At 42.5% G+C, this 22,893-nt stretch overlaps 1 protein-coding gene across 6 annotated transcripts in view; it reads right to left on the bottom strand.

Annotated features, from left to right (window-relative positions):
* Positions 1-22,893, bottom strand: part of APBA2 (amyloid beta precursor protein binding family A member 2) — a 236,861-nt gene that overhangs the window by 77,814 nt on the left and 136,154 nt on the right. For 4 of the 6 annotated variants that reach the window (XM_073303675.1, XM_073303676.1, XM_073303674.1 and 1 more), the window contains one exon: positions 3,227-4,227. The exons of the other annotated variants lie outside the window; for them this stretch is intronic. In XM_073303675.1, coding sequence (XP_073159776.1) covers positions 3,227-4,189 — 963 coding nt within the window. In that variant the 5' untranslated portion in view covers positions 4,190-4,227. The remainder of the gene's footprint in view (positions 1-3,226; positions 4,228-22,893) is intronic. 6 annotated transcript variants of the gene reach the window in all.

Genomic DNA, 22,893 nt, shown 5'->3' with positions numbered 1-22,893 from the left:
TCAGGTGACAGGCCTGACTTCCTGCACCTTACTCTGGGTGGAACCAAGTGATCCCACAACTCTTCAGTTGGATCTCCGGGCTGTAGAGTGGGCCTTAGCTCCACAGTGCCTCTGATAGATAACAGGTTTCAGAGTGGATAGATGAGGGATCCTATACCTTGGGATAAGAGAATCTCCCCATCTTCCCCAAAGCCAAGTTCCCTTCTTCCTACCTGCTGCGAGTAGGCAAGTAGCATTTCCTCCCTTAGCCCTCTCAGAGTCATGTACATTTTGACAGTAGTCTGAGAGTTCCCCTACCCTCTCAGACACTGCTTTCCCTACAAACAGTTGCTTTACACTTATCTGGAGCTTTTCCAACCTTTGAGCAGGTACCATAATTTGGCAGTATTCTTTACTTGATGCCCCTTCTCCCAGGGAGGTTTTGGCTTACAGAGCTTTTCAGCTGTGCCTCAATTTCCCCACTTCCAGACAGAGTTGTGGCCACAACCATGCTCAGCTCTGCCTCTTCCCTAGAGAGGCAGGCAGTTAGCCCCCTTGGTCATGGGATCTGGATTGAATGGGTTTGCTTCTGAGCTTGTTTGGCTCAAACCCATTATATTATTTGCCAACACCACATCAAAAGGAATATCCTCCAAAAACCCCACTGTCAAGATGCCAGGACCTTCTTTGGTGTGCATCAGAACTCAGGCCACTAGCATGCCAGTAGGGTTCACCACAGGGAATCCCACCTTTCACCCACACATTTGTCAGCACTTGCTGAGTCTGAATGGAGTTTGAATAAACTGTTAAATGTGCTAATGTCCTGTCAGCTCAATGTCTCCCCATTTATTCTCACCTCCCAATTCTATTCGGGATCTGACTGTATGGTGCTCTCCAGGGTACAAGACACATGTACTGTACATTCCCTCTGTATCTGCACTCACGGTTAGCCTGATGCACTGACGGGATAGTGTCATAGCCTCCTTCTGGCTGAGCTTCCAGAAAGTTAATCTGCCATGGTGAAGTGCCAGGTCCTTGATTTATGGTCACTTGACAGCTTATCCACTTGTGCCCCATCCCCTGACAGGTATAACATCTCAGTTGCTTGAGACCTTTCCTTGAGGGTCAGCTTGGAGCTCTAACTCCCCATGGCTTGATTTTGCTCACTTCTCACCCCGGTGAGCACCCTCATGTCTCTCCATCTGTTCTAACCTGACAAGGTCATACATTGCATCTGTGGCAGTGACTGCCATGCACACTGCCCTATTTGCAGAGGTAATCAGTCCTTCATCTGGTTTGCTGCCTCCATATAAGTTACACCTTTGTGCTTTGGCACCCCAAAAAAAACCTTTCCTATCAGCCTCAGGTCCAATTTAAGGAGCAGAACTGGCTCAAATCACAAGCCTTCTCAAAGGAAGTGAGATCAGGATCACTATAGCCCCTCTCTCTTGAAATCAGGGCAACAATTTAGCATCTATGCCCCTTGTGGAATTGGCATTCCATGTTCCTTTCCTGCTTAATGGGACATTAAGAAATTAAGGTACAAGATGTCCAATTAACAAAGAAGAGGAATAAAAAATATTACTAAAGATAAAGCAAGAGGGAAAGTGGTTTATAACTTTTTTGGGGAGAAGAAAAGTACAGGTAAGGAAAATGAGTCACAAACAGCTCCCTAAAAAGCAGTTAGTGGACAAGTGTGGAAAAACAGGATTTTACCCTAAACAGCTTTAAAAAGTCTGAGGGGATTGAGCTGTTGTGATAGGTGCAGGGAGCTAGGTCTTTCCCACAGAGGTGAATGATGCAGTTCAACCACTCTGGGACTGGATCTCTAGGCAACAGATCCCATTTCCCAATTGTGTTAACACAACAGCTGTGTTTGGCACCCTTTTCCTCCGAGAACCTGTGACATTGGCTGATTAAAGTGACACAAAAACAGCTTCTTCAAAATAAAACATTATTCATTCACCCAATGGTACAAAGGTAAGATGCCTTTTTTGTACACTTCCCCTAACCTACAACCTATCTTTGCAAGCATTTGTAATTTGTAAGTGTTTTATGGTTAATTATTTAACTGAAAATAAACTAACATAAATGATTCCATTAAACACTGTGAACCTGTGGTTCTTCTGGGGAAAAAAAGAGAGAATCTTTAGGTTTAAATATATGCCAATGAAGCAGAACGGCTTTTAATAAAAAACACATTGTTTTCTCATGAGCAAAAGGAGCTTTTAAAAGGGGAGATGTATAATGGTTTGAGATGTCTACAACAGTTTTAAAACCCTTCTTTATGGCTGATATTTTTTCAAAAAGATAGCAGGGTCCAATTGTGCAGCCATATTCATGTTCAGAATATGGCTGCACATAAGTGCTGCTAACCAATATGACTAAGAGTTGCACAATCTGGCCATTTATGAGGGGGAGAATAATTACTGGACAAGATTAAAAATGTCTGATTAGATTATTTTGCAATCAAATGACACAAAATTCATTTCACAGGGCCCACTTCTTACTTAGGCAATTCTTCCATTGCTGGTATTGAGAATTTTGCCTGAGTAAGGACTGCATGATTGGGCCCTATAGTGTTTCAAAGCATGTTGTCAAGAAGAGCTCATGAATAAGAAAACTGTACTGAACTCCTGGTTTGAATATGAGATTGTGAGCCCCATTGTACACCCATTAATCATGTCAGATTATTAACAAGTGGGAGCTTTGGAATGCCAAAAAATTGATATGATAACTGCTTCTGCTGTGAAAATACATAGAGACGGGCTGCCTGTCTGAGCTTTAATTTAGTGCTATTTCTATTCACAATTGGGATCTATGCACTGAAACCTTCCCGTGTAGTAATGGAGATTGCACTGCAGTTATTGATGCCATGTGTCATGTAGCAGTAATACATTGTGGAGTGCTTTTCCAAGTCACTTCTCAGACCAAAGTCGCATCAAGAGAATGATTTCAGACAGGCACAGGGCACTAACACTCACAGTATTTAATTGATGCTGTACCTTTCCGTTCAAGTATTAGGCTATGTCTACACTACTCAGCTTTTAGCGACAGGACTGTGTCACCACGGCCGTGCCGCTAAAAATCGTGCAGTGTAGCTGCTGTTTGTTGGATCTCCTGCAGACAAAAAACTTAGAGGGAACTAGCTGCAGACCACCTGAATGGATCTGTCTGAGGACCACAGTTTGAGAACCTCTGATCTACATGATTAATAGTTTTCTTATTAAAAAATAGAGCCTCATACCTGTTCTTGTGGCCATTTCTGTCTGTCTTCTGGAGTTCTTGACTTTGTTTTAAAACCTCTAGGCATATCTCCAACATGCTTTGAAGAAGGTGGAATATTCAATGATTTTGGCCTCCCTTCATGTCTGTTGGTACTATGACCAGCATCACCTTTTGGACAAGTCTCTTTATAGTCATTTTGCACATTTTCAGTCCCGCCATGATCAGGGCTCATTTCTGTTGTACTGTTAATGCTGCTCATACTCATGCTCATTTTAATCTCAGCTACAATCTGGTCAATGTCTTCTTCCTGCTCCTCCAACTCAGCATCTTCTTTCCTTGAATGGTAGGGCGACATCCCATGAGTGTTTCCATTAGCTTCTGGTGGATAATAATCCTGATAGCTTTCTTCATTTTGACAGTATTGTATGTTTTCTTCTTGGTCTTGAATTTCCAGAGAAGATACTTCATCCTCCAAAATCTGAACACAGTTATCTTGGTAGTCTTGCCCTTCTGTCACTTCACTTTCATCATGGTGTTGGATGTTAGCTTCTGTCCATTCTTCTTCCACAGCTTCTTGACATTCATCAGTTTCAATTTGGTGTTCTTCATGAGGTACATACTCTTCCCCATTGCAGTCCATTCCTTCCAGATAACTGTCATCCTCTGGACAGTACCTAATATAGTATGTGATCCCTTCCTCTTCCTCTGGCAGGCCTTCATCATAGTCCTCCTCTTCAGAGGTATTATTCACATAATCAGAGCTGGAATCGCCATCTCCACTATTATCATTGCACTCGTGTTCCACAGGGGTAGGGCTACCTTCTCTGATAGCTGTTAGCTCTGCCTCCTTTGCTATGTAATCTTCACTAGGCAGGTCATTTTCCTCACTTTCAGGCTCCCTATGGTGAGATAAAGTAGGGCAAGGTATCACCCTGTGATCCAGCATGTTGGTTGTAGTGCTTTGACGTTTCCTGTTTGCCATAGCCGACTTCTTAGGTGACAATCATTTCTGAGCAATTACTGTAAGGAAGAGGGAAAAAAACACATTCAGAAAAAGGTCATCAGCAGGGATCAGAGTGATGCTAATGGGAAACAATGAAACTGGTACATTTAATTTGGTATAAAACAACTACTTACAAAAACACTCTCATAAACTATACCATCAAAACTACACTCAATGTAGTCAAAAGGAAAGTTAATGGAGTTGTGCTGGATGAACCCAGGTGTAACAGTGATCAGAATCTGGCCCATTAGTATATGCATAAACAGTAACAACATAAAATAAGAGAAAACCAGTGATGAAAATAGTTATAGAAGTCACAAAACTCAAAAGGAGGTAACACCTTCACCTAGACAGGTAATTCTGCAACTCTCTATTAGACTTTTCCTGTACAGAATCTTTTCTATGTGGAAGATAATGAGTAATTTCAACACCATTTTTTTTCTGGGTGGGGGAGAGTTCTGTGAGAGTATTTATATGTGGTACTCTTGGGGGAATTCTGTAGCACTGCACACGTACAGAATTCATGTCTCCCGCAGAACGTACATTCTGCTGGAGAGATGCTGCAATTATACCTTTCGTCAACTGGGGACTGCTGTGGCACCAGAAGAGAGAGCAGTTGGCTCACAAGCAGGAGCAGGGAGGGGTCAGAGGCTGCCTTCCTCAAAGGGCTAGGTGTGGAGGCACAGAATATGGGGGGGGGGATACAGGGCTGCTGGGGCGGTTACACAAACTGGGTTTCAGAAGGGTTAGTGGGAGGAACAGAGTGGGGCATGGACACAGGAGCTAGTGGGTTGACATTGAGCCAAGGGCTGAATGAGAGTGGGGCTGCCGGGCCACATGGGGACAGGAGGAAGAGGGCTGCAGGGAAACATAGGGACAGATGTGCCTGACTAAGTGAGAGAGGCTAGGGGGCCAGTCAGGGTCTGCATGGGGGAGGCTCCCCAACTCTCTAACAATCCCTCCTCCTGCAAAAAACTCCCACCCACATCCAACAATCCTCCAGGTTCACTCCCAGGCTCCTTCCCTCTCCCTCAGCTCCTCCTTTACCCCTAACTGCCACAAGCCTTTGCACTGCTTCTGAGGGATACAGGAAATAAGTTTCTGTATTGTAGTTTAAATGATTACTCCAAGGTCTGTATTAATATGCCTACTAAGGAATCTATTTGTCAAAAAACATTTCCTGAATCTTTTGTTGTCTGTATTGTTACATGCTGACAGGTATTTTGAAATAAATTACCAAAATAATTCAAACTAGCATGATTATATTGTGTTATTTTGATAAATAAAATATGCAGAGTTTTGCAGAATTTTAAAATATTGTGCACAGAATTTTTAATTTTTTGGCGAGGAATTCCCGCAGGAGTAATATAGGAAACTGACTTGTATATTTATTGAATTCTATTGTATTTGCAAGAGGAACACACAGGTTTATAGGGTTTTTAAGCTATATTCATATACACATTTGTATTTTTAAAATATTGTTAATATTAGGCAACCAACATTTTAAAAATAATCTCTTGGATACTGAAAGGAAGAGACAAACAGAAAGCCCTACAATTATGTGTTAAATATATTTCAATACTGATGAATATGCTACAGGAATGCTTAAATCAATCTTAAAAATTAATCCCAAGCTTCAAACATGGGGGTTCCCCCCTCAAATCCTTTTCCCAGCAATGAGTCATAGAATGACCCTCAGCAATAAAGCAATTAACATTACCTTCTCAACAGACAAATCAGGCATTCCTTCAATGCATTCCGTATTTACTTAAGATCAGACCGAGCTCCCATTGAAGCTGGGTGGGAAGACTCCATTAATTTGGGAGTGGGATTAGGCATTAATTAAACATTACTCACTGCTTCTTTTTTTCCACAGAAAAAACTAAAGCATCTTCATAAAACCAGAGCAATATCAATAATTTGGTGTTTTCTGAGACCCACCACCTGAATTTGTATCAAACAGGATCCAAGTAGTGTTGAAAGACAATTTGTTTTCAAACAATTAAACCTATACACATGGGAAAAAATCACAGACACATTAATTACTTCCACTAGTGCCTATTCACATTTAACTGAATATTTTACTTGTCTAAATACTGATTTCAACAACATACTATAGAATTTGTTTATATAAGCTGCATATCATTTTGATATATCTGGTAAGGGCAAGAGGAAAGTGGATAACACTAGAGGTGTGTGGCACCAGTGTTAAACTATTAGACTTGAAGTTTCTGGCTACGTTACATCATTCTCATCTCTGACTTCTTTCAGCATAAGCATTTCTCTGTTGTTGCCTACCTCACTCCCACTACACACGTCATTGTTGTCTCAAGCTGATGCAGTTGATTAAAACAGGTGAAGTGAACCTTGCTGATCTTCACCTGTTTAGAGTTAATTTAATTTAGATCATCACACCTACTTCTGAAATTATGCCTTTTACCACAGAGATATTTCAGCCACCAACATGATCATGATCATGTCTAGTTAAGTAATCATATAATCACCTATGTGCATGCACATAGCAACAAGACAACTGCACAGAAACAGCAGCTGCATAAATGGAAAATTCTTACAAAACATAAGAAGTGTCAGAGAAAAAAAATACTGAAGCCAGCTGGCACTATATATCTAAAAACTGATTGTTTAGGTCATGTATAGCATTTACATCTGCAAGCGAGCAGGCAGGATAACTCATTCCCGGCTATTCCTCAACTGAGTTATCAAACGGGTCATAAAAATTCCCAAATCATAGCATATTTTATATTATAGGTACCAAATCCAGAGCCCTGGCACATCCACAGGTTGGAGGCCAGTGGTACTATATAGCCAGCCAAATTCTCCTTGGGGCAAGGATGGTCCAGCTCTAGGACTGGGGAAGATTAGAGACACCAGTGATGGGAAAAGATTTTAAGAAGCCCCAGACATGTGCCGTATTTCCCAAAGTGCTTGCTGCCTAACACCCAAGGAGATTAAATAAACAATATTAGCCCAAACGGCAATATCATCACTGATAGTTTTAAAAGACAGCTGAGAATCAGGAGTGAACATCCTTAGGCAATTTATTCCAGTGCTTAACTATCCTGATAGTTTTTCCTAATGTCCAACCTAAACTGCCCTTGTTGCAATTTAAGCCCAACGCTTCTTGTCCTAATCTCAGAGATTAAGGAGAACAACTTTTCTCCTTCCTCCTTGTAACAACCTTTTATGTACTTGAAAACTGCTATCATGTCCCCCCTCAGTCTTCTCTTCTCCAAACTAAACAAACCCAATTTTTAAATCTTCCCTCAGAGATCATGTTTAATCACCTTTAATCATTTTTGTTGCTCTTCTCTGGACTTTCTCCAATTTGTCCACATCTTTCCTGAAATGTTTTTCCCAGAACAGGATACAATACTCCAGTTGAGGCCTGGGTATAGTGGAAGAATTCTTGTGTCTTGCTTACAACACTCCTGCTAATGCAGGGGTCTCAAACACAAATTACCTTAGGGCCAGTGCCAGTCCTCAAATCCTCCCAGCAGGCCAATAATGTTACTGAAAATGGTGTTCAGAAAAGAAAATGTTTATACTGTATATTTTATTTCTAATTTCTTAGAAATAATAAAACTGTCATACAACTTTATACAATTCTTCACTTGCCAGAGAGTTTTTAGTGTTTGCCAGACACCTGGCAACGCTTCAGTTCTGTCAGTTTGTTTATGCTGGCCTCAGTGACTGAGCAGTTGAAACCTTCAGGATTGCAGCAAGGTGGGCATCAGATAGTTGTGTTCGGTATTCTGACTTGTTTATATTCATTGTGGAAAAAGTGATGCTGCCTCCATGGCTGACTCTGCCCGGCGACTAGTGATGGTATCTCTGTCCCTCTCCCCCAGCCAATGGGAACTGCGGGCGGGGCAGCACCTGCAGCAGACAGAGCCTACAGCGTGGCTGCATATATCTCTCCTCCGTGGGCCGCAGTGGGGAGGTTCTCAGGCTGATGATAGCCCGCAGGCCAGGACTTTGAGACCCCTGTGCTAATGCATCCCAGAATGATGTTTGCTTTTTTTTTTTTTGTAACAGTGTTACTCTGTTGACTCATATTTAGCTTGTGATCCACATTATAGTAGCTCCATCTAGGTCGTATTTCCCTAGTTTGTTCATGAGAAGGCTATTTGATACAGTATCAAAAAAGGCCCCATCTACACTGGCAAGTTTTTGCGCAGTAAAGCAGCTTTCTATGCTGTAATTCCCGAGGTGTGCACGCTGTCAAGCCCCTTAGTGCACAGAAACTGCACAGTTTCTGTGCACCAAACAAACCACCCCAACGAGAGGTGTACAGCTTTCTGTGCCGGGGCTACAGGGCTGTGGTGCCAGTAGACACCGTGGCGATGACAGGGCTGCAATTGGCCTCCGGGAGGTGTCCCACAATGCCTGTTCTCACCTCTCTGGTCATCGGTTTGAACTCTACTGCCCTGCCCTCAGGTGACCAACCGTCAGCCCCACCCCATACATTCCTTTGCAAATTTGAAAGTCCCCTTCCTGTTTGCGCAGTGATGCGTGCAGTGGTCTCAGCGCATCTTTCCAGGTGGCCAGGCCTGCTCCACGCACCAGGTGATCCCCAGCTTGGAGCACTGCCAAGCTGCTGGACCTCATCAGCATTTGGGAAGAGGAGGCTGTGCAGTCCCAGCTGCGCTCCAGCCATAGGAATTATGATACCTATGGATAGATTTCACGACACATGATAGAAAGGGGACATGACCAGAAGACATTGCAGTGTAGGGTAAAAGTGAAGGAACTGCGGAATGCCTACAAGGCGCAGGAGGCAAACCGCTGCTCCGGTGCTGTGCCCATGCGCTGCCGGTTCTACAAAGAGCTGAACGCGATAGTTGGCGGCGACCCCACTTCCACTGCAAAGGCCCCTGTGGATACTTCATTGGCTCACGTGCCAGCCAAGAATGGACCGAGCCTGGAGGAGGAAATCTTAGACAAAGACGGGGCGGGGGAGGGACCCAGAGGCAGAGAATGGCTCAGAGATCAGAGATGCAGGCAAACAGGAGCTCTTTTCTACCCCAGAGGAGCCTAGCCAGTCACAACGGTCGTATCTTGGTAAAGCGCAAACAGGAGAGGAGGCCCCTGGTAAGTGGATCTGATTTTGGGAATTGATGAAGCAATTTGTTGGGGGCAGGAGGGGTGCAGAAAGCAGGCTTGTCTCCCACTGCATGCCTATTCTGAGCAGCGGAACAGGCTGTTGATTGACTCCCTCACTTCACAGGAATCTCCCTCAGAGATCTCCAGGAAACTCTCATGGAGATACTGGGCAATCCGCTGCTGCAGGTTCCTTGGCAGAGCTGCTTTGTTTCTTGCCCCATTAATGGTAACATTCCCATACCATTGTGCCGTCATGGGCAGGGGGAGACACAACACACCATTCCTGCACACAAGCGAGCTGCATAGGAGCCAGAGAGGAAGCCGCAGGCTTGGAGAAGACCCTCCCTTGATTCCTTCTTCTCCCTCAGCAGCGAGATATATTCCATAATGATCACATCCTGTGGAAAGTGTGGGGACAGGAAAGATTATCAAGCCCCCCTAAAGTGCTGGCTCTCCCCAAGAGCCACATGCCCAGTGTACATCAGGGTTCGGGAAGACTGATTTACCCTGCCCCTGTGGCTACTCACCATTTTGAGGGTCTTGTGGCTCATGTGTGCTTGCCTGGGGTCAGCCAGTTAGTGACAGGTACGTGAGTAAAACACAGCCAGCAAAGCACTGAATCAGTGCTGTCTGTGTCGCAAACAATACTGCTTCCGTAAAATGTTGTTTTTAAACTTCACAGAGATGACCTTGGGAGCCCAGCCTCCCTTATCGGTGGCAGAATGGCTGCACAGAATTAGAAAGCGGCAACGAAGATTTAAGGAGGACTTTCTCCATGAGGTTATGATGCACCCTGCTGCTGAGAAACAGGAACTGAAGGAGTGGCGGGATAGAGAGAATGTGGCACACCAGAAAGAAGCCACAAAGCGGCTCTTAAACATTATGGAGCGTCAAGTGGACACACCCTAGGAGATACTAGCTCTTCAAACCGAGCAGCTCCTTGCCCACCCGCCCCTGCAGCCGCTGTCACAAAACTTTATCCCATGTGCCCCCCCCTCCACACACACACACCGCCCACACACTGTTCTCAACCTCCTGGCTCAACTCTCTACCCACAACATTCCACTCCTCCCTCTTCACGGTCCAGCAGCATGGCCTCCCACTACCCACTGCACTCAACACCCATCCCTCTGCAGTTTGGCCCTGCTGAAGTACAGCACCCGCTGAATTGTACGCCAGAGGAGAAGGTTGGGTATGATCCCTGGACATACACAATTCTGTAGCCGTCCCCAGACCCCTCCTCCTCCTTCCCTTTCCCCATCCCCCTCCCTGCTGATGTATTTTTGTTGTTTGACTCTCTCCTCCAGTTGTTAGCTTTTAATAAAATAATTGTGTTGGTTAGAAAGCAATCTTTATTATATTAAGTGAAAGCAAAAAGAGCACTGCAAAGCAACATGTAATTATGTTAAACCCCCTTATTGCATCATATGCACCAGTAACCTCCTAGCATTACAAGCACTGCAATCCCGAGCATAGCAGCAAACATTAGTGGCTTTCGGGTTCAAATTGCTGCCTCAAGGCATCCCTGATCCTTATGGCCCTGCGCTATGCCCTCCTAATAGCCCTGGTCTCTGGCTGTTCAAACTCAGGCTCCAGGTGCTGAGCCTCTGCGGTCCAGCCCTGAGTGAAGCTTTCACCCTTCCTTTCGCAAATATTATGGAGTGTACAGCACGCGGCTATAAGCATAGGAGTATTGTAATCGGCTATGTCCAGCTTCCCATACAGGCATTGCTAGCAGGCTTTTAAACAGCCAAATGCACACTCAACAGGCATTCTGCACTTGCTCAGCCTGTTGTTGAACTGCTCCTTGCTGCTGTCAAGTTGCCCCATGTATGGCTTCATAAGCTATGGCATGAAGGGGTAGGCAGGGTCTCCCAGGATCACAATGGGCATTTCGACTTCTCCTACAGTGATCTTCTGCTCCAGGAAGAAAGTCCCTGCTTGCAGCTTCTTTAACAGGCCAGTGTTCCGAAAGATGCGTGTGTCATGCACCTTTCCAGACCAGCCTGTGTTAATGTCCGTGAAACGCCCACGGTCCACAAGCGCCTGGAGAACCATTGAGAAATACCCCTTGAGATTAATATACTCAGTGGCTAGGTGGTCTGGTGCCAGAATTGGAATGTGCGTGCCATCTATCACCCGTCTGCAGTTAAGGAAGCCCATTTGTGCAAAGCCATCCACAATGTCATGCATGTTGCCCAGAGTCATGGTCTTTCAGAGCAGGATGCGATTAATGGCCCTGCACACTTCCATCAACACAACTCCAACAGTTAACTTTCCCACTTCAAACTGGTTAGCGACCGATAGGTAGCAGTCTGGAGTAGCCAGCTTCCACAGTGCAATTGCCACGCACTTCTCCAGTGACGGGGCAGCTCTCATTCTCGTGTCCTTGTGCCTCAGGGCTGGAGCGAGCTCATCACACAGTCCCATGAATGTGGCTTTCCTTATACAAAAGTTCTGCAGCCACTACTTGTCATCCCAGACGTGCATTGTGATGTGATCCCACCAATCAGTGCTTGTTTCCTGTGCCCAAAAGCAGCGTTCCACTGTGGTCAGCACCTCCATGAATGCCACAAGCGATCTCGTGTCGTAGCTACTTTGCATGGTAAGATCAATGCTGCAATCCTGTTCCTTTGTAGTTAAAGGAATAACTCCACTGCCACTCGTGATGTGTTGGTCAGAGCAAGAAGCATACTGGTCAGCAGTTCGGGATCCGTTCCTGCAGTCTGAAAGAGGCAGGGTGCGCAGTATACAAACTGTTGAAAGATGGAGCCAAATGCAGACAGAAGCACAGGGATTGGTGAATGCAAAGCAATGCATCATGGGGTATTGGGACTAGACCCAAGATGCCCCATGACCCCCTCCGCCTTCCCACAAGTCTTAGCGGCAAAAGAGAAAGATATTTTGTGGGATAGCTGCTCAGAGTGCACCACTCCAAATAGCGCTGCAAGTGTGAACACTCTATTGCGCAGGCAGCTGTCAGTGTGAACACACAATAACGGTTTCCCTTCAGCGCTTTCTGAGTGGTGCTGTAACTGCCGGTGCTGTAACTTTGCCAGTGTAGACGCGCCCTTTCTAAACTGAAGATAAAACACATCTACTGCTCCTCCACCCCCAACTCACAAGGCTTGTTAACGTGTCAAAGAAAGCTATTAGGTTGGTTTGACACAATTTATTCTTGACAAATCCACGGTGTTACTTATCACCTTATTATCTTCTAGGTGTTTGCAAATTAATTGCTTAATTATTTGCCCTATTATCTTTCCAGGTACTCAAGTTAAGCTGACTGGTCTTTAATTCCCCAGGTTGTCCTTATTTCCCTTTTAATAGATGGGCACGATATTTGTCCCTTTTCTGTCCTCTGGAATCTCTCCCGTCTTCCTTGAGTTTTTGAAGATAATCACTAATGACTCAGATATCTCCTTAGTTAGTTCCTTGAATATTCTAGGATGTACTTCATCAGTCCCTGCTGACTTGAAGACATCTTACTTATCTAAGTAATTTTTAACTTGTTCTGCCCCATTAAGCCTCAAATCCTACCTCATTTTCACTGGTATTCGCTATATTAGACATCCAATCGCTGCTAAACTTTTTGATGAAAACTGAAACAAAAAAGTCATTTTGCACTCATGCCATTCCCACATTTTCTATTATTGTTTTTCTCCTCCATCATCGAGTAATGGGCCTACCCTGTCCTTGATCTTCCTCTTCTAATGTATTTGTAGAATGTTTTCTTGTTACCCTTTATGTCTCTAGCTAGTTTAATCTCATTATCATCTGATTTAATTGGCATCATAATTCTATCTAGTCCTCTACAAGGAATGACTCAAATGCTTCTGAGGAAGACTTTCTCTAGTCAATCTGCCACTACTTCTGTCTAGCCATTCACATCATGCCTCCCACTGTTTATTTGTACTCCATGCTATTATTAACTAGGCGTTGCCATCAAATCCTTGTATTAATGTACAGATTTCCTCAGAATTTTTTTAATATTATGCTGCTTGTGATTTGTATCGCTTGTTTAGGGAAGGAGATATAACTTCCATGCTGTGGCTCATTTCTGTTTACAACCTTCTCAGTTCAGTGGGATCAAATGAATTTTTAGAGCTAAAACAAGGAGCCTTGATTTAATATTATTTCACTCATTAGGAGATAGCAGAGACTCTAAGATGCCCTGGGTACAAGTTACTATTATCAATTGTGGCAAGTTCTATGGCCAACAATGGTTTTTCCATTACCTTTTAGATTACAGCTGATCATGCCCACATTTTAGCTCGGATTTTCTTGTCTATTTCCTTCTCAGTCTGGGAGCATTAAGTTATTTTGTTTGGGATGGACAGCTAGATCAACTGGATGTGGCTCATCTCGTTTCAAAGCAAATCCTGCAGATCAAACAAGTGCCATGGAATACCATGAATGCAGCTGAACTGGTACATGGACCAGGCAGGAAGGGACAGAATTAGGGGAGCCTATGCAAAAGGTTCACCCTCTGCATGGCAGAATATTCCTTGCATCCTAACGTGCAGTATATTTTAGAGATGGGACACATGTGGAAAGCCCATTAACAAACAGATCTTCAGGCCAAACCCACCTGCCACTAGAATGGATGAAGTATCTCTAAGGCTGCAGCAAAAGCCACAGAGAGTCAGTGGCCTGGGGACAAGAACCTGCGTTCCCACTCCCCATTTTTGACTAAATCCTAAGTCACTGACCTAGAAAATAGTAAGTAGCACTTATTGTGGTAACGCCAAACAGCCCCGTTGTGCTACGCACTGTATAAAAGTATAGAAAAACAGCATACACTGCCCTAAAGAACTTACCATGTTAAAGGGAAGCTGTAACAGAGAGATAACACAAAAAAGCAGGTTGGGGTTTTGGAAACAGCATAACAAAAAACAGGATGTGCAAAAGTCTTAGCCGATCAGTAGCAGTGATTGCAGCTCTCCAACTGCCTAGCCATTACCAAATTGAGGTTTACTGTATAAATTATGAGTTTTGAGGAGGGACTTTAAGGAGGATAAGCGACAGCTTTATGGATCCCCAAACACAGAAGATGGCAGGGGAAAAAGCACACAGGTGCTCCACAGAGAAGGCAACGAGACCACAATCAAGGGCACCATCATTGGCAGAGCAAAGGAATGAGTCAACATCTCAGTGAGCTGGTAAATCTGATAGATAAGGCAAGGCTAAATGGCGAAGGGTCTCAAAGGCAAGAGGCCATTTTTTCAAAGGCATTTAGGGACGTAAAGACACAGAAAGGAGCCTAGTGGGGTTTTCAAAAGTACCTAAGCAGGTTAAGCACCTAACTTCCATTCACTTCAACTGGGCTAGGCATCTAACCTGCTTAGGCCCTTTCAAAAATTGCACCAGATACTTAGCTGTAGCTTTTGGCAAATAAATACCGTTGTGTCTGATGTGGAATGGACAGGGAGTGAACCAGTCAGAGCAATGAGCCAGGAAGATAAACCTGGTAGCAGCATTTTGAATGGACTTAAGGAAGCAATGCAGCTGGCAACTAATTATTTGATTTCTAGATTGTCAGATATCTTTCTACCCATCTTGTGTGTATTTTTGTAATTATTTTTGAGAGGATTGGAAGTTAATACCACTCAAACAAGCAGATTCCAATTACAAATGATACCAGTGTGGCTCGTCCTACTGCATATATTTCAGTGCAGGATATACGTCTCAATGGCTATACTATATTCTTCTAGCTAGAATTAGTGGCACACGTAGTGTTAGTACAACAGCCATCTTATGCCACCTTTTAGCTTACGCCAAGCTAAATTAAAAATGCATGAAGTGCAATTAAAATCAGCTTCAGTTTCCTGAACTCTGATTTTAAGAGTTTTTTAAATTGTATAGAACAATTAATAATCCCAAGCCAACTCCAAACTTGAGAAAAAAAACAGTTCTGAGACGATTAATAGCCACACAGCCACCTCTTTCCCATTAGACTTTCACCTCAATGATTTTTTTAAAAACGCTGAACTTTATATTACAGCAAGGGACACACAAAGAGTTATTTAAGCAATTACATATTATAAAAACAAGTCCTTGAAAATCCATTCAATTTACTACTTCTGTTCTATTTTCTTAAGATTTAAAAACAGTCTGACCCATGTATTTTATTTTTCAGGGAGGTGATTTTTTTTAAATTGAGAGAGACTAAAAAGAGACAGGAACTGCCATAAGTAGGTCAGATTTCTGATCCACAGACTGTCTTGCTTTCAGTAGTGGTCTCTGGCTTTTACTAAAGGTTCAAATCCTGAACCACTCAAATTAGTGGCAAAATTTCTTTGGTTTCTTTGGGAGCAAATGCTTCAGAGGAAAAGATGCCACTCAATTGATTAATTGACTTAATCAATCTAGTCATTTCTGAAATAGTAGGTCAGGTAGGATAGAGGAGGGGCAACAGCAGTGAACAGCAAGATCATCATACATACTGAAGGTAATATCAGTATGTCCTTTATTTTAGGAAACCACAGGGCAGATAAAGTTAGGTATCCCAACCATGTTCCTTCTACTGCTTCAATGGAAAGAGAGTGATTAGGGTGGTAGAAAAGGGAAATACAAGAGGTCTTACACTGGAGACAGAGACAAATCAAGTTACAGTTCAATTCTACTATTTGAATCTTTGGTAAGTGTAGGTACAGTAGGTAAAAGTATCGTATCTGTCTAGAATTGTTCCCTGCATGTATAAGATTCATACATTGCCTTCACTGACAAACAAGTTTTATTGCTGTTAGAACTGCAGAACCAAAACAGCTCAAGCAGAGAGGTCTAGAGTCTAATCTGCTACACATAAGCCAAGTTTTCAGCTAAGCACTGTATGCAGGATCTTAAGTACAGGTGATGATGTAGCAGCAGAATATACACAACTTGACTTTAGAGTTCCAGGCTGAATTTGGAGTGGCAGCAGTTAGGAAAAAAAAAAATCACATTAGCTCACTTTGATCTGCATGTCTGAGAGAGAATAAATACAAAACCTCACAATGTCATTTCTACAATTATTTGAAAGTATCCACTTCCAAAAAAAGTTAGACTAGTCCTTTGCCATATCAAACCACTACTGTGCTCAGCAACAGAGATATTTGGGTTCAAGAGACACACCGATGTATGATTTTCAAGAAAGAGTATATGTATATGAGTAAGTGTGAATGTGTACAAGACTATATGTGAACTCCTATTAGAATAATTACACCTATTTAAGCTAATGGCACACCTATACTATTGCAGCCCTGTGATTAGAACATAAAAAATAGTCTGGTTTCCTCCCATTATTCCTTCAAAATATCTTGAAGGTTTCTCATAGATGCATTTAGGTCTAACAGTAGGCATCAATGTAGAAATCTAAAATCTCTGAGCCTATTTTCTCCCAGGTTTTTCTACATTATAGTCTCATTACCTGCTTTCATTAAATCACACAGCAAGGGGCTAGTCCCTGCTGGGATGCTAACAGTAGCATAATGTAATAACCAGTTCGCCAAACCTTCCACTGCTGGATTCTGCAGTCATTTGATTCCCCAAACACCAAGCAGCATTACCTTCGTGCACATTATCCAGTGGGCCTGATTCTACAGGTCATGAGAGATCTTCATGCAGAGTACCTACAGAACTAGGATTAACTGAGAATTGAGCACAGAGGTTATTCTGCTTAGTCTGCTAGGATCAGAAGGTAATGGGCTCATTTTTCCCACAAGAACCCTCTCAACCACATGCCAAGTTTACAAAAGAATAAGTGTGTTGACACTGGCCTAAAAAGGGGATACAGTCAGCAGATAGAGGAATAGAGGGAAAATATAGTAACTGACAAGATAGCTACCTGTCCCAAACAGATGTAGTATGTCTGTTTAACTCTAATCCTCCAAGCAAGCAGCATATTAAAATTTTTTTTTTAAAAAGTGACCTGGAAATTAAAGAGAATCCCCAAGATTTAAATTGTTACATTAGGGTCAGACTGTGCAACTCTTCATTTTGAGTGGTACCCTACTCCGTCATATTGAAACCCATGGGACTATTTGAGAAGTAATGTACTAAACTTGAGTAAGAGTAGAACAATCTGCCTTATAGTGATATTCTATTCTGTAAATACAACCTCATTTAATCTGTGCCTTATTTTATACAGGAATATCAGAACAGTGTTTCTGGTCTGCCATTCTTGCCCCATAGTTTAAAATCTGAGTATTACAATATCCATCATCTTCATTGCTTTAATTTTAATGGGAAAATTGTGCCTTTCCCCCTTGCAGTAAAGAACAGTGATGACTGCACTCACATACAGGGGCTTCTATTGAAATCTTTACATTTTCTGCCCCCACAGTTCATACAAGCCAATATCCAGATCCTAGAGCCCATTGGAAGTAACAGGCTGAGTGCTAGGCCCAACTGGACATGCCACATATGAGGAGTAATCCATTGAGGTCACTTTTGTTCACTGGCTGAAGTAGCCAATGCATTTAAGTGGCTCTCTGCAGGATGAGGGAGAATGAGAGAATTCAGAGCAGTGGATGCCCTGCTTCCTATATGCAAGAGGTTCTGAACCATGCAGAAGGTGCTCACACCCTGCACAACTACTGATGTCCAGCCTTCCCCTCACACAGTGAAACTACATCAGTTCTGCTGGACAGCAGATCTCTGCAGCAAAGAAACTCCACAAATATTGCAAAATGCAGATGGATACTGGCCTGGGAGGCAGATGACCTAGGTTCTATTACACTGAGCTGTTGGCCAAGTCACTCCACATCTTTGTGACTCAGTTTGCCCTTCCACCCTTTCTCTCTGCCCTAAAGAGCTCTTCTATCTAAGTATGCAAGAAAGACAGTCCTATGATGTGCTTGTACAGTACAGTGCCTAGCACAATTGGGCCCAGATCTTTGTTAGAGCCTCTAGATCAGGGTAGTCAACAGGCAGACGGTGGGCCAAATCGGACTGCCAGACGCTTTTGAATGGACCCCAAAATCTTTTTATTTACTTAATAAAATAGTAATAAATAATAATAATATTATTATTATTTTCTCTAGAGACTGAACCTTGACTATACCTTGAGCAAAAAATCTGGACCTTGACAAAACACACAATTGACAACCCCTGCTCTAGGCAATAAAGAAATATAAATAATAAACTACATTAATTTCTTGTAAATATTTTCATGACTACCATTATATTTGTAAGATTTCAACTATTTGAGAGGATATTTTGGTTTTTACCTGTATCAAATGAAGTTCAAATTTTTTGAACAGCAAATCCAATTGCAATATACATATTTACTAGGCTTCCTTTAGCTTTTATTCAGTTTTCTGATAATTTTTCCCCATCGAGTTTTTATTGTTTAACAAATGCTAGAAGCTAAATATATATATATCTTAAAGCCAAAAAATGATCTCATGTGTAGAGCCCTGCATACATACAAAATTTATATCCATGGATGCAGATGTCCATGGATATAAAGTGGATATCCACAGAGCAGCAAGGCTCTACCAGGAACCGCAGCGGCAAAAGGAGACGCAGACCGCTGCATGGAAGGGACTCCTGTCTGGGAGCGTGCGAGCCACTTGCACACACTAGTACAACCAGGGACAGCTGCTGGTAAGCCTAGTGCCCGCCACAGTGGGCAGGGATAGGGGCGGCACAGCCATGCCTGAAGAGCTGTCTGCGCAAGTGGCAGACCAACATGCTGCTGCTTTCACCGCTGCGGTTCCTTGTAAAGCCCTGCAGCTCCACGGATATCTGCTTTATATCCGTGGATACAAATTTTGTATTCACGCAGGGCTCTAAAAACACAGACTTTTTTAAATCAGGGGGATGGACTTCCAATAAATTCCATCTTGTTCTGTAGCTGTATTCTCTAGAAGTTCTGTTGTCAAGAAAAACTTTTTAGTGAAACCTTCATTTGCTTGGCTCATAACCCTTTGAAAGCCAACTTAAACCAAGCTTATAGTGAATTTGGGATTAATTTTGAGGGAACCCTTTCCTTGACAAATAGTTTTAGGTAGAGTTATTTTCATTTGAAATACTTCATCACCCAGGTCAATTCACCAGCTTTTGTCTGGATTTCGGTTAAAGTCACTATGAGTCACTTAGTTTTGGGGTTCATTATGCCCTCCCAAAACTTGGGTGGTGAAAATTCATATGAATTGTAACATACACAAAGTTACCAACTCTCCTGTGAAATGAAAGTGGCAAACTGAAATATAGTCCCAGCCTGAAAGAGTTTACAGGTCTAGACAGACAAATGGAGAGAGGGGAAACACAGCAAGGCAAGGTCAGTCGCAGCAGACCTGGGAAGAGAACTGATGTTTGACTTCCAGCTTAGTTTCCTGTCCACTAACTGCCTCCCCATGCTGCCTACACTATGCGTGTCTTTACTAGAAGATGTAAGTGGAAACATCTTTATAAATGTAATGTTAATTACTAAAATGAAAGAATGAAATCCTATGAATGAATGAAAGACTGAAATACAGATGCTACTAGCACAAGAAGTGAACTTGCTCATCTTGGTAAAAAGAACATAGAAGGTAACAACAGCTTCAAAACACTATTGATCAGAAAAGCAATCAGACACCAATCTTGGTAATACTTAAATTATTACTGAACATTACAATTAAATTAAGTAACTACAGCATCAGTTTATGCTGTAATATTGATTTATTACAATAAACATGATTAAAATGGAAAAGATGGTAACTGCTTCTAATGGGTAATACTCGAATTAAAATTATGCTGCTAGTCACTATAATAGATAATGCCCCCCTAAAGCTCTTTTAAATTATCTTTTCTCAGCTGACACATGTAATTTTTGTCCTCCTTTTATTACTATAGGGTCCTTCTATATTTTGCTGGCAATCTGAGGATTCCTCTGTTTCCTCCTCCAATGTTTTTCCCACATCAAGGGTATAATCCATCTGGTCATGAAGTGTATGAGGTTTTCATCAAAAAACCCACAAACGCTGTTTTTAATTGGTCAAAAGGGGCTGATGAAACAAGGCACTTATCTCTCCTCCTGCTTCCAAAGAGAGTGAACTTGTTAAGAAACATTTCATGTTTCCATAGTGATTTTTGTTTCTATGAAGTGTTGAATCTCCACCAAGTCTAGATTCCAAGCATGCAATTTATTAGGGCACTCAGAGATCTCTAAAACTCAAAGGGATTAGAGTCAATTTTGACATAAAAGTCTCATAGTATTCAATTCAAAGCATTTTCTCACATTATTTCTGTATTCTTAAACAGTGTGATGGCACTGTATATCAGATGAGTAGTTTTTCTTACTTTGGAATTTATGTTTTCTTATCAGTGTTGGAAGTAGAGTTTTTCAACTTCACCCAGTCAGAATAAACTTTACTTTGTATTCATTATTACCAGATTTTGATCTAAATTTGGAGAAGAATTTAAAACAAAATATAGACAAGGCTAAAAAAGTTTCACTTTCAACTATGTTTCATTCTAATGTTCAAGGTTTAGGGGTAGGTACCCTCTGTCAAATATAGAGCCAAATTCTCTTGTTCAATCTGGCCCCTTTGCACTGCTCTAATGGCACAGGGCTGCCGTTTCTCCCCAGCTCCCCTGGGGAAAGCCCCAGCTGATACAACCAGCTCATATACCACCATCCCGGGCAGCCCCAGCAGAACAGCAGGCAGGAGTACTACTGCACTGCAGATACATTCTGCTGGCAAGCAGCCCTTAGGCTGCTCTAAAGCATGCTAGGGCTAGTGTTCCACCAGCCCCAGAACCAGAAAGCCACAAGCTGTTCCCCTGTCCCACTCCATTGCACCCAGCGGATACTGGATACTACAAAGAATATAGCTGGCGAGCTATTTCACAAAGCTGAGTTAGTGGGAACAATTGCAGGTTTTCTGCATTCCTTATAACTGTGTTAATACAAAGTGTAAGAAAATTTTCCAAGAAAGTGGGCATGCTATGCATTATAAACTGCAGAAGTAGCATTAACATTTAACAGATAATGGACATAACTAGATTGTCAGTAACTGCTTAGTGTTCCGCACAGAGTCTAACATTAGTTGCAGGTCCAATATTCAAAGCTGATTTTTTCAGCTGAAAAATACATGGGTAGGGAAAAAACCTCTAAAAATTGACAGAAGTTCTTTCCTGTTGTTTTGAGATAAAAACAGACTAGATCAAATGTCTTGTGCCTATCAATTGTGTAACTTGCAATGAACAATGAGATACAATCTCAAAAACAGCATGGTTCTAAATCACTTTGTTTATAAGAAAAGAACTAGAAACAGGCCTGGAATTGGATCAGATGCCAAAGGAGAGCCTGGGAGAAGGAGGGTGATCAACACTTATTCCCACCTACAGTAGAAGGCAAACCACTTTCTACTGAACATACTATAGCTTGAATATTGCTAATTCATGGTTATGACAAGTCTCACAATATTTGGTGTCCTTTTCTTAAAGCAATATCTTCTGGAATCCTGTATTTGGCAAGAATCTTACTTTAAAAAAAAAATTAAGGAAAGCTGTTTCTAGTCCCAGTGGTGGCAGAAAATATGCCTTGAGTGTACCCTAAAGCTTCAAAATACCAAAAGGCAAAGAAAAAAACCACTCACGTGATTTTTGCAGATTTTGGGTTGGCAACACTGGCTCACCCTCAAGAGTGTAGTATATAAGGGAAGATATGGGCACAGCATCAGTAAAAAAATCATACAAAAAATCAGCCAGAGAAAGAAAACTGCACCAACTCTCTGAATTTATGTGGAACATAATTTCATTCCCACAGTTATCATGCAAGTGGGAGGGATAGTTCAGTGGTTTAAGCATTAGCCTGCTAAACCCAGGCTTGTGAGTTCAATCCTTGAGGGGGCCATTTAGGGATCTGGGGCAACTATGGGGGATTGGTCCTGCTTTGAGCAGGGGGTTGGACTAGATGACCTCCTGAGGTCCCTTCCAACCCTGAGATTCTATGATAAGTGCAACCAAAGAATCCACCACATCAACATCTAAACAGAAGAGCCTTCTGCCCCTCTCAGGCAGTGCTGAAGCTCTTTATTCCTATTCCTGAGCATTGCAGAGCTCTTCTTAGTGCCTGACACTCAGCATAGACTCCCAGGACTTTTTCACTGGAGGCCCTTCTTCCTAGAAGACTTCCCCACAAGCTCCTCGCCCCAGGGACTCTGGAAGCCTCTCCCAGGAACTCCTGGCTTCTTACAGCCCTATCTCAGACCCTTCCACGGTAGCGTAATCTGCTCCCCATGGTTCTCTCCAGCCTGCCTACACAGAAAGGGGGGTCTCCCCCTTCACTGAGTTCTCTTCCCTCTCTATGTCCTTCTTCCAGACCCTTCCACAGCTGGGATCACAAATTGTAATTGAACCCACATCAGGATCAACCGAAAGGGCAGGCTAGCCTCTGACAATTACTAGAACAATAAAGTACCAAAGGTCAATATTTGCAGAGGGAAGAGGAGCAAATTAAATTAAAATAAAACAATAGAAGGGGAGAAAATGAACAAGAGCTAAAGTGACCAGCAAAGTAAACAGGCAAGATTAAAAGAACTATGCACAAAAGTATAGTTTAGGAAAACAATGGAGTCAGGAAGTGA

The sequence above is a fragment of the Lepidochelys kempii genome, chromosome 10 (genome assembly GCF_965140265.1).
Source record: "Lepidochelys kempii isolate rLepKem1 chromosome 10, rLepKem1.hap2, whole genome shotgun sequence".
NCBI classification, from domain to species: Eukaryota; Metazoa; Chordata; order Testudines; family Cheloniidae; genus Lepidochelys; species Lepidochelys kempii.
Note: the sequence above shows the minus strand (reverse complement) of the source record. Positions and strands in the feature narration are given on the sequence as shown.